Source organism: Symphodus melops (genome assembly GCF_947650265.1).
Source record: "Symphodus melops genome assembly, chromosome: 16".
In the NCBI taxonomy this organism is placed as follows: Eukaryota; Metazoa; Chordata; class Actinopteri; order Labriformes; family Labridae; genus Symphodus; species Symphodus melops.
The window spans coordinates 19522815-19538033 of NC_136706.1; the positions used below are offsets into that span (position 1 = coordinate 19522815).

The 15219-nt window shown below is 40.3% G+C and overlaps 1 protein-coding gene across 1 annotated transcript in view; it reads right to left on the bottom strand.

Moving 5' to 3' along the window:
• The window catches only part of cacna1bb (calcium channel, voltage-dependent, N type, alpha 1B subunit, b), a 154526-nt gene that overhangs the window by 29345 nt on the left and 109962 nt on the right, over positions 1-15219 (bottom strand). The window contains exons 27-33 of the mRNA XM_079364380.1: positions 15022-15151; positions 14192-14251; positions 13444-13550; positions 6033-6129; positions 2734-2894; positions 2371-2508; positions 398-599 (exon numbers count right to left, since the gene is read on the bottom strand). Of these exons, the coding sequence (XP_079220506.1) occupies positions 398-599; positions 2371-2508; positions 2734-2894; positions 6033-6129; positions 13444-13550; positions 14192-14251; positions 15022-15151 (895 nt within the window). The remainder of the gene's footprint in view (positions 1-397; positions 600-2370; positions 2509-2733; positions 2895-6032; positions 6130-13443; positions 13551-14191; positions 14252-15021; positions 15152-15219) is intronic.

Consider the following 15219-nt stretch of genomic DNA (forward strand, 5'->3'; position numbering starts at 1 on the left):
CAAGAGGATTTCCTGGGCCTTTCTTAATATTAAAAGATAAGACAACAAATGGAAGCTCTCTGATATCTAACTAATACTCAACAAAAACAGCATGATTTTAACGAAGTCTCTATGAAGTGGATATGAAGAGAGCTGAGAAAACAGCCACCCTCATCTTCTTTTTGAGTACTTTGTTCTGTCATGTCGGATCTAATTTGTCTTGCAGTGATGTGTAGAAGTGGATCAGCATGTGCTATGCTTACTTAATGAATTAAACATGTGTGATAAAAGAGACAAACACTACCAGAAACAACAGAAATAATCAGCATGTGTTATTGTAGCATGAAGGGGAGGGGGTCATTATTGTCCGGGAGAAAAAAACAAACAAGAAATTGCATCATTTTCACCACTCTCAAACCTCATTTTTCTCCAGACTGCACTCCGACATGGCCTTGTCTCCCTGTTCCTGGAAAGTGATGATGATCAAAGCCACAAAAATGTTGACAAAGAAGAAGGGGAACACCACAAAGTAGACCACATAGAAGATGGAGGTCTCCATGCGGAAGCCTGGATTGGGGCCCTGGTCCTCGTAGGTGGCATCCACAGAGTGCTTCAGGACCCTTTTTGGAGGAAAAAAAGGATTTGTCATATTATTTCAACAAAACATATTTCTTAAATGGTGGAGTTTGGATGTCCCTTCATCTGACTTTCTGCATATACATCCTGTGAACCATCAATTGTTGGCACTTTTGTTTAAAATAACAGTTGAAACTACTCCTTCACTGAGATGACCTGTATCTGAAGACAACTGTCAAATCAGCACACCTCTAACTTTAACCAAGATAAGTCCCCCAAATAACTTGGAAGCAAGATTTATGAAATATATAATAAAATCACCTGTCTTAAAACATCCAGGAAACCTGTTCCAAAATATTAATTCATCCTGTCTGTTGAGGTTTCTTTCAATCCTCACACTCGACATCTCTGAATAAATGAAGGGATGAGTCACAATCAGGAGCCTTGTGAGCCCTAAATAATTAGAGGCATGGATGAGTTGTCGGACAGTTCCATGTTGTATAGAAGCTTAAGGCCTTCCTCACTTCCACCTCTGCCTGTTTCTAGACTGATGGAAAGTGAGATGGAGATAGGATTTTAAATATGGCGACCACTTAACGTAACAGACTACGTCTGTGTTTCATACAGTCTATGGGAATAAAACACAGGTCTACAGACACTGTGCTGTAGGGTCAATGCACAGTCACATGACTAACTTTGTAATCATACAGTCCTACTGAGCTGCCTAATAGGATGGGGGAAAAAATGCTGCTTGGAAGGCATAAAGTTGGAAGTCTAAACACTCCCTGCCATCCATCACTGGACCTCAGCGTCGGTTCGTTGATAGCCAGAGGCAGGCTTGAAAACAGAGTATGATTAGAAGGACTCCATAATCATAAATTCTCATTGAGTCTGAGAGGCGCTTGTATCAAGCGTGTCTAGTCACATCAGCTCCTCTCGTCCCTCACAGTTATTGACTTTTGTGCTTCTTTTGGTTGAATTTGTTATTTATGTTGAGTACTCTTTGTTGACGTTTTAACTTGCCTTAATTGCAACGTGTGTCGCTGATGGCAGAAAAGGAAAAGAGTCGTAACATTGGTCATCATAGTGATGAAGAGAGGAGAGTAAAAACCATATAGGTATCCCAAATCATAAACTGTCATTTGTATGTAAAATGCATTTGAAAATATTCACTTGTTATAATTGTGCTGTCACTTTCTGTTTTGGATAGTGTGATATTAGATGACCATGACAAGCTTGGTAAATTTTACAATTTGCTTTCATCTTCGAGTAAGAATGAGGAATGAAATGAGCAAACAGCCATCAGCTGTTCCTGACAGAGATGATGATGATGATAAATTTGCAGTGCGGCTTGAGCTCAGGCACAGAGCGGGACACTGAAGCCTTCGATGCAAAGAGCCTTGATTACATCTTTAAACAATCCACAGTAATTAAGCCTGGGAGAAATAAGCTGCTGCATCGACTCACTATCATTACATTTCCACTATGTTGCCACCATGTCTGCATACGTCATATCTGCAGATTTGAACAATGTTTCACCGCTGAATTGTATCCACTCCTAAACTCATCTGTGCACTGTCATTGGTTGGGGGAAACACACCAGCTCCCCGCTGAGAAACATCCCGAGTCAACCACAACAACACAAAGCCTCTAGATCCAGGCAGGGGACATGGGCTCACCACACATGTATGTTGGCCAATAAGTGATGAGTGAGCAGCATTACTCTTGCATAAGTCTAAATTTCAACTTTAAAGTGTCATCAAACGTGTTAAAAAGTGGCAGAAATGAAGTCATATGGAGGTTTTTCTGACTTACATTGGCCAGCCTTCTCCAGTGGAGACAGTGAAGAGCGTTAAAAAGGCCCAGAGAACGTTGTCGTAGTGAAACTCGTATTTCTTCCATTCTCTGGGCTTAGCTGCTACGTCATCCTTGTCGTAGTCCAAAAACTGACCCCTAAGGCAGACAGGATGGGAGACAGAATCCAGTGAAATCACAATGTATGATGTAAAGTCTCAATCAGAAGTCTGTGAACGTATCTTTAGTTTTAGTTTAGTTTGATGTTTTATTTCAAACATGTAAAAGGAATAACAAAAAAACAAATCTTTGACGTAGACATTGGAAATAAAGCTTCATGACAAAGACATTGAGGTTTAAGAAGGCTTTGTTTGGATGGTGTACCTGCAGTCTTTCTCCAGACTCTTGGACTCGTCGGTGCAGTAGAAGAATTTGCCCTTAAAGAGCTGCACAGCGATAACAGCGAAGATGAACATGAAGAGGATGTAGACGATGAGGATGTTCAGAACATTCTTCAGAGAGTTCACAACACAGTCGAACACCGCCTGGAAAATATCAACACACACAAGAGTCTGATTTTATTTTAGCTTCAATCGCCAAATTGGTACCAACTTTATTTTAACGCAAGAAAATGTGATGAGTAGATAAATTCAGAAAGTAAAAATCAGGTTGTGAAATACATGAAAACTACTACTAATGCAGTAATTCATATTTTCTTTATGTTACAGGAAGCCCATTTTGTGTTTCCCATACAACAGACCTATATTGAACTGTGATGAACAAAACCACCACACAATGTTGTAACATATAAAGCCAGATTAGAATGAAGAATATGCATGCACTAAAAAAAGTTTGTTGAATTTGTCTTTCTTTTCAGACTTGAGGATAGACTCCTGCACTCTGTCTTACATGCAAAAAAACATTTGATTGTTTTGCAAGTTAGACTGTGCAAGAGTTTACCTTTAGTGGAAAAGTGGTTAGTGCCTGCGCCCCATGTACAGAGACTGTAGTCCAGGTTCGATTTCAGTCCTTTGGCTTCCTTCCGCATGTCATTCCCCACTCCCTCTGTCCCTGATCTCAGACTCTATCCACTGTCCTGTCTCTACATTCAAAGGCACACAAAGTACACAAGTAGTACACAAAGTGCCACCCCTGTTTACATAATTTAGATGACTGAAGAAAAGCCAATGAAGGAGGTACCGTAAATTCCGGACTATAAGCCGCTACTTTTTTCTCACACTTCGAGCACTGCGGCTTCTACTCCGTTGCGGCTAATGCATGGATTTTTTATGGGGGACAATGAGCTTCTGCCGCAAAAACATTTGACTTCGTCACGTCGGATCTTAATATCAGTCATTTTGCGCTTCATGCACGCACCCTCATGATGGAAAACACACGGAGAAATACATATGATGCAGCTTTCAAGTTAAAGGCGATCGACCTGGCTGTCAAAGAAGCTAACAGAGCTGCTGCACGTTAAGATGACACTGACAGCGACAACAGAGACTGAGGAAGTGAGTAATGAAGTCATTCTGAGGCAGTGAATGGATGGACTTTTTCTTGTGAAATATATTACGGTCATCTTTTTCATCAGCCGTGTTACAGACACCGTCGGCTAGGCTTCGTATTGTAACGGTTCATGTTGTAAAGTCAGTAGTTGATAATGAATTCATAATTCCGATTATGTGGAGAGTCAGTGAATGCACCAGCGAGAACGTGTTGAGTGGCTGTATGAGAGAACGCTGGGGGAGAGAGTTGGATTGTTACGGCAAGTTATGTGTTGCTCTCTGCTGTAAACGGCGTGGTCACGGCCGACAGTGATCGGGTTATTAAAAGTTATTATTTGAACGCTCTCGTTGTCCTTTAACGTCCGTATGGACGCTACAGTATTTGCGGATGTTACCGGTAGCCTACGTCTGTGTAAATAGCTCTTGTTATAGCGTGGACACCTGCGGCTTATAATCAAGTGCGGCTTATATATGTACAAATACATTTATTTACTTATTTTTAGCCGGTGCGGCTTATATCCAGGTGCGCTCAATAGTACGGAATTTACGGTAGTTGTCTCCAGACTCAGGTTAACTGTCAACAAGGCAGCACACACGAGGTGCAATAAAAAGCTCCCTCAGTTCAGTCGGAGTCCTTTGTGAAAGCATCTGACCGCGACATGTAGCAAACCCCAGTTAGCCCCACTGTATAAAGTCTTCAGCAACTCTAAGCAGCATCACAATAACATTCACATGTATTTTAGGCAATATAACACCTAATTTAGACTTTTAATTATGTCTCAAATCTGCCTTAAATAACAACCAAACTCAGCCTGTTTAAAGCCAGATCCATCAAGTTCTGCAAACAAACACACCTTCGCATAACCTCTGCCAATGTGTGTTCCTGCCTGTCACTTTCTCTCCAGTAGTTTTCTTCTGTCAGCCTGTGTGGTGATCTCTGTGAGATGAAGTGCCTTGTCGATCTATACTGACATGTTTGCCATCCATCCAATGAATATTCTGCTGCATGAGTGATCTCTATCGAGGCTTTTGTCTCCAGGGAAAGGACTGAGCAAATTTCTCTCTTCCTCTACCAGCTTGTCTGTCCAGCTGCCCTGTCCAAGCGTCTCTCTGCCAGCTCTGATCTGTCTCAATCATCTCACTTCCATTGCACGATCACTTTTTGTTAGTTCCAGTACTTCTGGATGATCAGGTGGCGTTATGCATCAGAGAGAAGCTGTCACTTGTACACCAGAGGAAACCTTACCTTAAGATACGGTCATAATCTATCAATTAATCAAAACAGATTAAAAAGTAATACCCTTTAAACAGAACTTTAGGTTCTTTACCATGAAGCCAAAATGTAGAATTTTGACTTTTCTAACTCTGACACCCTCCCAGGTATGAGAGGGACTCAGATGTCCTCATGTTATTAGACTGTTACGGTTGTATGTTCCATTAGCTGTTTTGTTCCCTCTCTACTTTCCGTTGTCTCCTGTCCAGGTGGAGCCACTGATCGCCCAACGAGGCTCACCTGGCCATAGTGCTTAAAAGGCATCTGCTGGCTTCAGCAAGGCAGACATTTAGAGTTGGGACTGCTATGATTATCAGTCAGGGATTGTTTGATGTTGTGTTTTGTCTCGTCAGTCTTGGTTGATCGATGTTATTGTTTAGTTTTTATAATTATAATAATTCCCTTTGTTTTTAATGTGTGAGTGTGTTTTAATGGGTTAGTTTGTGGACTGCTGTTAGCCCCATGGGGCAGCCCTATGGTGGGGCGTAATATGACATACACTTTTTAGGGGTTCTGTTGTTAAACCTTTAGCTATTGTCAATGATAACACTGTCCTGTTAGAAAACATGCTGATACTGGTGATTGTAGTGACCAAATGTATAAAGACTGCCATTTAACCTCATGTACCCCTATCACCAGTTCAGTCTTTCAACCACCTTTTTATTTTCTTTTTAGTGACAAATCTGAAACAGAGACTTAAACACATTTTACATAAAAAGAAAAATAATAAAGAAATCTAAAACCTGTCAGAATAGGACACACAGAAGCTAAGCTGGCTTATTGAGTATTTGATCGAATGCTAATTGGGCAGCAAATCTCTACTCTAAAATAACTTACTCATTTAAGATCATCAAGAGGATCAATGGCACACAGTCATCTTTGTGGTCATTGGATAACTGTACCTTAAGCTTGGGCAGTCGTTTAATGGTCTTAAGTGGGCGCAGGACTCGGAGGACTCTCAGGGACTTGATAGTGTTGATGTCTTTGCCTTTGGTCCCTCTGTGGAGATTGAGAATTCAGTTAGTCTTATAATGTAATGGAACCGGTAACAAGCACTGATTCTAGTTCACCAGGTGAACTGCATACACAGAAATTCCTGTTTCAGTTAGTTCGGTACATGCTTGAGAGTTCACTGCGTCATTTTACAGAAACAAAGAGCAAGGGAAGGAAATTCATTTATAACTTTGTTGTATTAACTTGATCGCTCAAAACTAGAAATATCAAATGATTCTGATGCAGAATTTGAAGTTTTATACTCTGGTCTTCAGGTTGAAAACTTTTTACTGCATTAAAAAAACTTAGATTAGAGTGCATTGCATTTCTTCTCTATGAGTCTTTCTGTTGTATTTATCTCCTCTTTTCTTTTTTCTTTTGTCCTTGTCTTCCTTCCCAATTTCTGTACTTCTTTTCCTCTTTGTCTTCTTTTACTTCCTCCTATACCTTCTTCATTTCACTCTGACTTGACTCTGAAGAGTCCTCTTTGTTTTTCTGCTTTCAGTCCTTATTTCTATACAGTCCACCCTTTATATATGCTATTGCTCTCTTCTCTACATGTTGTCCTTCAGCCTTATGTCAATCACTTTCATTTGATCCCTTCTTGCTTTTTTCTTCTTTTTTTTATTTCTATTTCAGTTTGTAGTCCTTATTCCCCCCCCCCATGTTCTTTCCCTCTTTTTTCATTCCCTCCTCTTTAGCTCATCATAGCACACAGTGGCTTTTAATATGCAGCCACACACGTGTATGTTGTTTCTGTAGAATAACAACCAAACATTTTATAATGTTTAGAGTAAAAGCACATAGAACAGGCCCCCTGGCTGAGGAAGCAGCTTCTTTGCAGGAACCGCTGCTGTCAATCAGTACAGACGCTGCAGGTTTTCTTGAGTGAACACAGTGGGAGTGGGTGTGGGGGTTTAAAAACTAGCTGTTATGCTAATAACATACAGCTGAGCCATCATTCACTCAGAGACTGACATTGGCCAAGGGCAGTGGGAGAGGGATTTTTAATCAATCAGTCACACATACACACAATGGGGCTGTCACTCGAAATAAGAAATGTTTCTCATTTGGATCTTCTCGACTTCAGAAAAATCAGAGAAGTGAAAAGCGAGTGTGTGTATGAATGTGTGCAATCGTATCATCTGTAGAGGGAATGGAGAAGGAGACAAGCTTTATAGTGGGAAAGAGAATCTAAAAGTCCTGTTAGCGGCCCCTAGAGTCCCCCTGCTTCTAACACCAGCATGAAGCAGATTACAAACCAGCCAATGTTTTTATCCCCGGGGAACAACTCCTATAGCGAAAAGGAAGCTATTTACTCAAGCTAACGTTTCTAAAAGACATAAAAGCACCCAAAGGCCATAGAACCAAGGTAATAGTTTCTATCCAATGTGTTTGAGTTCACTTATCTTCATGGAGGAACCGAGTGTGTCTGCTTGACAGCATATAAAACGAGGCAAGTATTATATAACCTTTGCTCTTTTATCAGTTAGCAAACAGTCGGCTTGTAATGGAGCCCAGGCCATTAAAACGTTCAAAAAATGTTTCAATTTCAACTGAATATAATGTTATTAGACTATTCAACAAAGACCTTTGCAATACCTGCAAAATATGGAAATCCAACTGTGCAAGCTGTGCTGTTCTGTTTTATATTGAGAAATTGGCAGAGGAGATATCTGCACTCTGATGCACATGGGCTAGAAGAAAATCACACAAATGTCACCATGCTGTGATAAACACAAAAGTAGTCTCTTTAATTAAGTATCCCCCCAGTAGCGACCCTTGCAAGAGTCAATGTTTTTTATGACTCGAATAGGCTCAGTTTCACAGCAGCTGAGGTATCTGTTTTATATTGAACCACTTCTGCTCATCTGCTGGTTTAGTGATGAACCCATAAAAAACCATTGAGTCTGAATAACTGAACATTTTGTCTGTTTCTCCCAGGATGGCACCGAATAAGAGCGTCCTTTCTAGGATATGTTACCTATCAGCTTCTTTCCAGGACCTGGTTTAAAAACAAGGGGACCTGTTTTTATTGTGATATAATTCTGTTGCATCTTTACAGCTCCAATCTGTTCCCTCTGCGCCTTCTTGGTTTTAAATGTCCCCAAACACACAGACATGCACTCTCACATCTGATCCGGGTGTAAGTGCCGTAAAGGCTCTACTGTGTTTTCAATGCTAGCCTTTTGAGGGCATGCAGGGACTTAGGGACAGATCAAAATAAACTTTTCAAGCTGTTTGACCTGAGAAGAGCAGGATGTCATGTTTTTGTGATTTTAAAGTTGGAGATGAGGACAGGAGGGCACGGTTCCATATATTGTAGGCTCAGTGGCCATTCTTCATCTTCATATAAAACACTATTCTACAAACATGGCATGCAGCTGTCATGCTCAGATGCCTTGGTTTTCCTGGCATGCAATCTGCAAAGTCAATGCCAGCCCTTGTATTCAAGGACCTCCACACATTGAGACTGCATTAACAGACTCCCAATAGCTTTCAGAAGCACCGTGGGCAGGAAACATGTAGTGTGTGTGTGTGTGTGTGTGTGTGTGTGTGTGTGTGTGTTTGGGTACGAGGTTGTTTGTTTAGATTAGCACTGATTGGTGGGCTGACAGGCAGATGAGATCATCCTAACAATATATCATGAACCTGGTTCTCTCAGCAGCAGCTCTCTCCTGAGAACGACGAGCATTTCCTGTTTAGAGATGCAAGACATGATGTCCAATCATGAGCATTTTAAGTCCCCATTTAAAAAGGAAGCAAAAGACATGTTCGATCTCGTAGTTAGAGGGTTTAATAACATTACATAATATTTAACTATGTTTGATTGTATAGAAAGGTGTTGTATAAAAACTCAAGATAATGAGGTTGAAGCTGAGAAATGTCATTGTTTTTTTGGAAAATAAAAGTTAATGCGAGTAAAACGCTTCAAAATGAGCAGCCCAACCTTTTAGGACACAGAGTTTGTTTTTGTTTTTAATTTACAAATTATTTTCTTATTATTTTCTGTTTTGGTTCTCTTTCTTGTGATTTTAACTCTGGGATTTAATCTGACTTGCAGTACAAGCACTGTAGTTGACCTCATATGTGTTTTATTAAGTGTGTAAGAAGATCTAGTGCACCGCCTGCAGCTCTTATTATATCTTATTATATGGAACATTTTTCTGAGCTGTCAACACTGAAAGAGTTGCTTTTTCACTGTAAAATGCACAGAAAGAGATGAAAAAAATATCAATAGTTCAAACAAATGTGGACAATCAAAAGTAATTTAAATTTCTGATAAACATTAAAAATGATTTTATTGTCATCCACTGACTACACATGGGCTGTAAGGAACACCCGCTTTAAAGCCAAATAACCACTTAATGTGAGTCCAGACGAAAAGCTGTAATCCTTTATCGATTTCCCTTTAAATTTAGAGTGTAAAGAAGGAGAGATTTAGAAGAAGGGCGAGGAGGTGATTACATTGCAGACTAATCCCTGAGCGAATTGACCAATTAAAAACACTTTAGCCCAGATTAAAATAGATGAACATGAAGGTGAAGTAATCAACCAAGTACTGTTTAGAGTTAATAAAACCAAAGACACTGAGAGCAGATAGTAGTGTGTGTCAGAAGTGTGTGAGTGTTGATCTTCTGAAAGCTATGTGGTAGAGTTCCCAATATTGTCTATTCCTTTCAGTGGGATGTCCCAATATTGGGGCGAGGAGAAACTTGTCTAAAGGGTTAGAGAGGTAGGAGGGAGGTAAGTCATGACTGGATTCTAAGAACCTTGTGATGGAGGTTGATTAAGTAATAAGGATGAAGGGGGACAATGTTTATTTTGAAGGGGTTTGATGGGAGAAGGGTTCTTTGCTGCACATGTGGGGAAAAACGGGCAGAGGGTGGGGGGGGGGGGGGGGGGGGGGGGGCGGTGGGGGGTGTCAATAAAGAAAAGATAGATAGGGACAGTTCCCACCTGGCCACGCTCTGTTGCGATCTGATAAAAAAAAAGCAATGATAAGCATAGCAAACACACACAATACACAGATAGCACCCACAGAAATACTGCAAGCATTCAAAGGAAGCTGAATAGAAATCCACATTTTTGGCTGATATACATCACACTGGACACACAAGCATTTAGTGAGTGACTAATAAACACATTTCAACTAATTAACCTGTAAGAGAGCAAAGCCAAAGACAAGTTTGTTAAATATTAGCACAGTTATGTGGACAGAACATTTCAATGAATCCCTTCTAAAGCAAGACGACAAACATGACACCACGGACAGCAAAAAAAAAAAAAAACAGATACAGGGACAGTATTGATGAAAACAATCAGCTGCACGACTACATTCACACTGCAGCTGAGAAACTCTGAACAAATTGTTTACCTAGAAAGATACCATATCTGCTTTTCTAATAAGTAAGGTTTGCCACTTTAACACAGTCTGTAGCCATCTTTCTGTCACACCCTGCAGTGACCCTGGCATCACCTTTTTTTTTAGCTTTCTTCACTCTAATGTTTTTTTTAATTAAGACTTGTCTCAGACCTCTGAATGGCTGCATTCTCCACTTTTTTAGTTAGAAAGTTATTCCAGGAGAACTAAAGGTCTAGTTAATATGTAGGTGTTAATGGGTCCACTGGTTCTGGGGATTATCACTACCAGACTCCAATTAGCAACATGTCCACAATTATACTTTAACAAGTCATTTTTCTATTTGATTTGCATGTTGAGTCTTATTAGTGTTTCTTAAAAAGTCCGGTTTGGGGCGATTAGAATATGCTATGGATGATGCAGACACTAGATGTATTAGTATTAATAACAATAAAGGGCTGCTGAAAGGAAAAACAATTAACTCATAATCTTGATGCATCAAGTGTCCTTTCTTCAATTAAAGTGAAAGTATTTGTAGTTCCAATCAACCATAACTTTTATTATGTTGTTTACTGGGGGGAGTAAATTATTCGCATTATTTTAATCTAGTTATTCTATCCATGTGTTTGTATTAAGAGTTTAAGTCAATAAGAGTAAGTGAGAGCTGAAATTGGTCTCCAAATAAATGGTCTGATAGATAAAGCAATATATTCAAAGTCTGTCTTTGACATGCTCTTTTCTGTTCCAGTTTTTTAATCCAAGATCCAAGTTGTAAGAACGCACGGTTCTCCAGTGAGCCTTGCAGTGTGAATGCAGGTTTACATATTGAGACGGTGGGTGCATGATTGTTTTGATAGGAGGGACAAACTGCTGAACAGGAAGTGCACTTTAGTGGGAGGGATGATGATGAGGAGGTTTAATCTGATAACCTCTGCATGAACAATCCTCAAAAGTCTACCTATATCAGGAAAGGCACAGAGCATGAGGCTGTGGGGGCTACATACAATGACACTATAATAACCCGAAAAAAGGAGATTTATGCTTACACATTAGCAGTGCATTAGTGTTTTGTAGGATACTGGCAGAAAGCTGAAAGCTACATCTATATTATACCTTCGGCCTTTTTAGTCTGATCATGAGAAAAAGATGCTTTATGTTAACTCTGCATTAGCATCATTTTGATTGTGTGCTCATCGGAGGCAGCAGCACTTACATCCTTTGTTTTCATTTAAATACCTTTCACTCCAATAAAAGCTTGAACCTTTGAGACTGTTTTCTCTGCTGCCTGCACAGTGTCAGCTTTGCATTATGTATATTGGTTCTACTTATACAGTACATATAAAGTATATCTGGTGAATAGAGAACAGGTAATTGCACTTATGCAAGCCCAAACACAGATGAAACACAAACACAGTTGCATAACACAAACAGAGAAAATGCCAGTATCTTCGATCGTGACTGTGGTGGAGATGATAAGAATAGCAAATAACAAAATATGACATTTGTTCAAACATTTAGCTGAGAGAGGGAAGAGTGCTGCAGACACGTCTCCAAACTCTGAAAATGGCACTGGCTAAGATGGACAGAAAGGGAAGCCGGAGACACAAACAAACAAATATGAGCACATGGACAGATACACAGGCAGAAGGAGAGAGAGCAGGCTTTACCCCATGAGGCTCCTGAAAGCAATCCAAGCACGAAAAAACAAAGCAGGGAGGGGAAAAAGTGCAAAAGAGAGGAGACAGAGACAGTTTCAGCAACAGATAAAAGACAGATAAATGTCAGCTGGACAACAAAGAAGAAATCAGAGCGACAGAAAAGAGAACCAAGAGAATTACACAGGAGACAAACTGCGAACTTTTAGGACAGAGTTGTGATGTAAAATAACTCACAGCACTGTCTGAAATCTTTTTTTTTTTTGTCAAGAGACCTAAAATGAAAGTCTGGAGATTTAGGGGCTCATTAACTGACTTGATAATTTGGCTAGCGTGTCTACACAAATCATTTAACAAGACACTTGAAATGGATCCCGTCAGTCTAATGCCTTCAGTCACACACCCAGCTCTTTTGCTAGAAGTTAATAATCTACAATAAAAAAACTCCAATCAGAACTTTAACTGGGCCAATCATCATGAGCATGTTTACCATCAGTGTAAAAAGAATGCAGTTCTGCTCTTGAACATATTTTTACAAATATTTTTAATTTCTGGAGAAAATGTGCCATATTACAGCTGAAATAGAAAAGACAAGTGTGCCACAAACAAATGTAGTGCAGTTCAGCCAAAAGCTGTTTGAGCTTTACTCTCTGAATGTGTGAAGAGGGCTCCGTAAAAGCATGATTGTGCCTTTTAAAAGGTTTCAATAAACAAAACAATTAACAAGCAGAACAATAACCCCTCCACTCAACGTCTGTTGTTTAAAAACTAAAGACAATACAGACTATACATCTGGTTAACTTGAACATATCAATCCTTGACTGTGATGGGTAGAAATGCAATGAATAGTATGACCACTGTCTGCTTCCTGCCCATTTATCACTTTAGGTACTAACTCTGCTAGTCAGCTCTGCCAGCAAAAAACATTATAACTAAAGTTAAAGTCTGCAGGAGTGTCAATTATGTGTCAGCGCTTACACTAGCACAGCCGCCCTTACCTCCTGAACGATTAAACTGCCAAACTGTGTATGCCCTTCTAGCACAGACAGATAGCAGTATGTATGTAACACAGATAGGTTAGTTTGATATAGTCATGTCAGCAAAATAGCCCCAGACATTAAAAAGGCCAGAGAACAGTGAGTAGATGAACACACTGAAGACAGGGCAGGGGCAACCAGAGCACTAACATCAGCAGGAAACATCCACTGCTGTTCTTTTGTTGAATACACCCTGGCAGACAGCATTATTTAGAGCTGTGATTTAAGATGCCGAACTGCAGAACAAAAGGAGAAGCTGACTTACGAGCAGGCAAAGGCGACCAGGGCTCCACTGACCACAATGAAGTCCAGAATGTTCCACAGGTCTCGGAAATAAGAGCCAGGGTGGAGGAGCAGTCCCAAGTCAATCATCTCGAGTCACAGGACAGGTCGGAAGAGAATCGTTATAAATCTTCATTCTAGACAAAAACAGCTGCAATCTTTTTCTTCAGGCCTCTCTCAAAGATACCATTCAGATTCCCTTCCCTCATAGCTAATTAAACAGCTTAGACCCCTGGGTGTAATATACAGTCCTGTCCTTCTTTCCAACAACCAGCATTAGCCATTTAGGTTTTTAAAGGGAGGTCTAAATGAAGCAATTCATTTTCTCTCAAATGAAATCCATATGTAACAAAAGAAAAAAAAGTGAATTTTACACTTCTGGTCTGTAATTAATCATCTAAACACAAAAAAATTTACTCAACAAAAGAATCAAGATAATTGGAAGTCTTATATCTAATGTGTTGGATCAAATATCAAAGGCTACAGACGTCCATGACTGACACACATTCAGATAAATCTAATATACATTTATTCTTTAGGTTTATATTTTTGTCTCAGTGTTTCTACCCAAGTCTTGTAAGATGATGAAAGTCATTCAAATGCTGTTGTAAACATGTTTACGTAACCTTGACGTCTGAAAAAGTTCCAATCTTGTGTTTTACCCAAAATCTTGCTCAGCTGGCGTTTCACAGATCAGATGAAAGTGTACCTTTATTTGAACGCCTCCTCACCTTTATCACCATCTCAAAAGTGAAGACTCCAGTAAAGACATAATCCAGATACTTGAGAACCTGAGAGAAGCGCGAGAAAATATCCTGTGAGATGACTCGACACCAGATGCATGACAGATGTTTTCAGTTGGAGATAAGGTGTGTGTTTGTTTGTCTGACTGAGCGAATCAGATACGCAAGACGTGTTCCTCTGCCTTGTCTAAGTTACGAAGCTTTGTCAGCTTTGCACTCCCCTGCACTCACACACACACACACACACACACACACACACACACACACACACACACACACACACGTCCTGATCACTCAAAAGGAGCTGCACAAACACACAGAATAAACAGCCACGCACAGGCACAACATCACCTCAGATTCTCTCTGCCGCTCTGACTTGAGAACAAATTAGTTGGACTTGTTGGTTACAAAGCGAAAACTCATCACGTCTGTGTGCATCTGGTACTTCCTTATTTACAACAGCGTGTTGTGCAGGAAATAAGAGCACAGAAACATTCTGCTAAACCAGATGTAGGCTTCTTTTGTGGGTTCATTAAACAGATCATCGGGTCAGAGAGCAATTGACTAAATATTAACCAACAATTAGCTTATGCGGGTTTGACGCCAGTTTGTTCCTCAAATGTAGAGCCCTGTTACGAAGAATATTTCTATATCACTCTGAGGCTATAAGCCAGCCGTCCTCAAAGGACATCCTCATCTTCTTTTGAGCACATTCAAATGCAAGTTGTGGTTTGTTTGAGTGCACCTCTGACAACCTGTGTGTTTGTCATGTGTGTCCAGATATGTTTAGATGAGGTCGAGATGCCAGTCTGACTCACGTTGTTGCGCGGAGCGTTGGCCTGCACCGGGTCCTCAGCTGCCAGAGCGATGCTGCTCATGGTAATGACCATGAGGATGCACATCTCAAAGTAGCGGAGGTTGACTACGTAGTGACACAGCCGTCGCACTCTGCAAGGCAAACACAAACACACAAATGTAAAAGTACACAGAGTTGTGACAGCGCTCTTGGTTGTTCA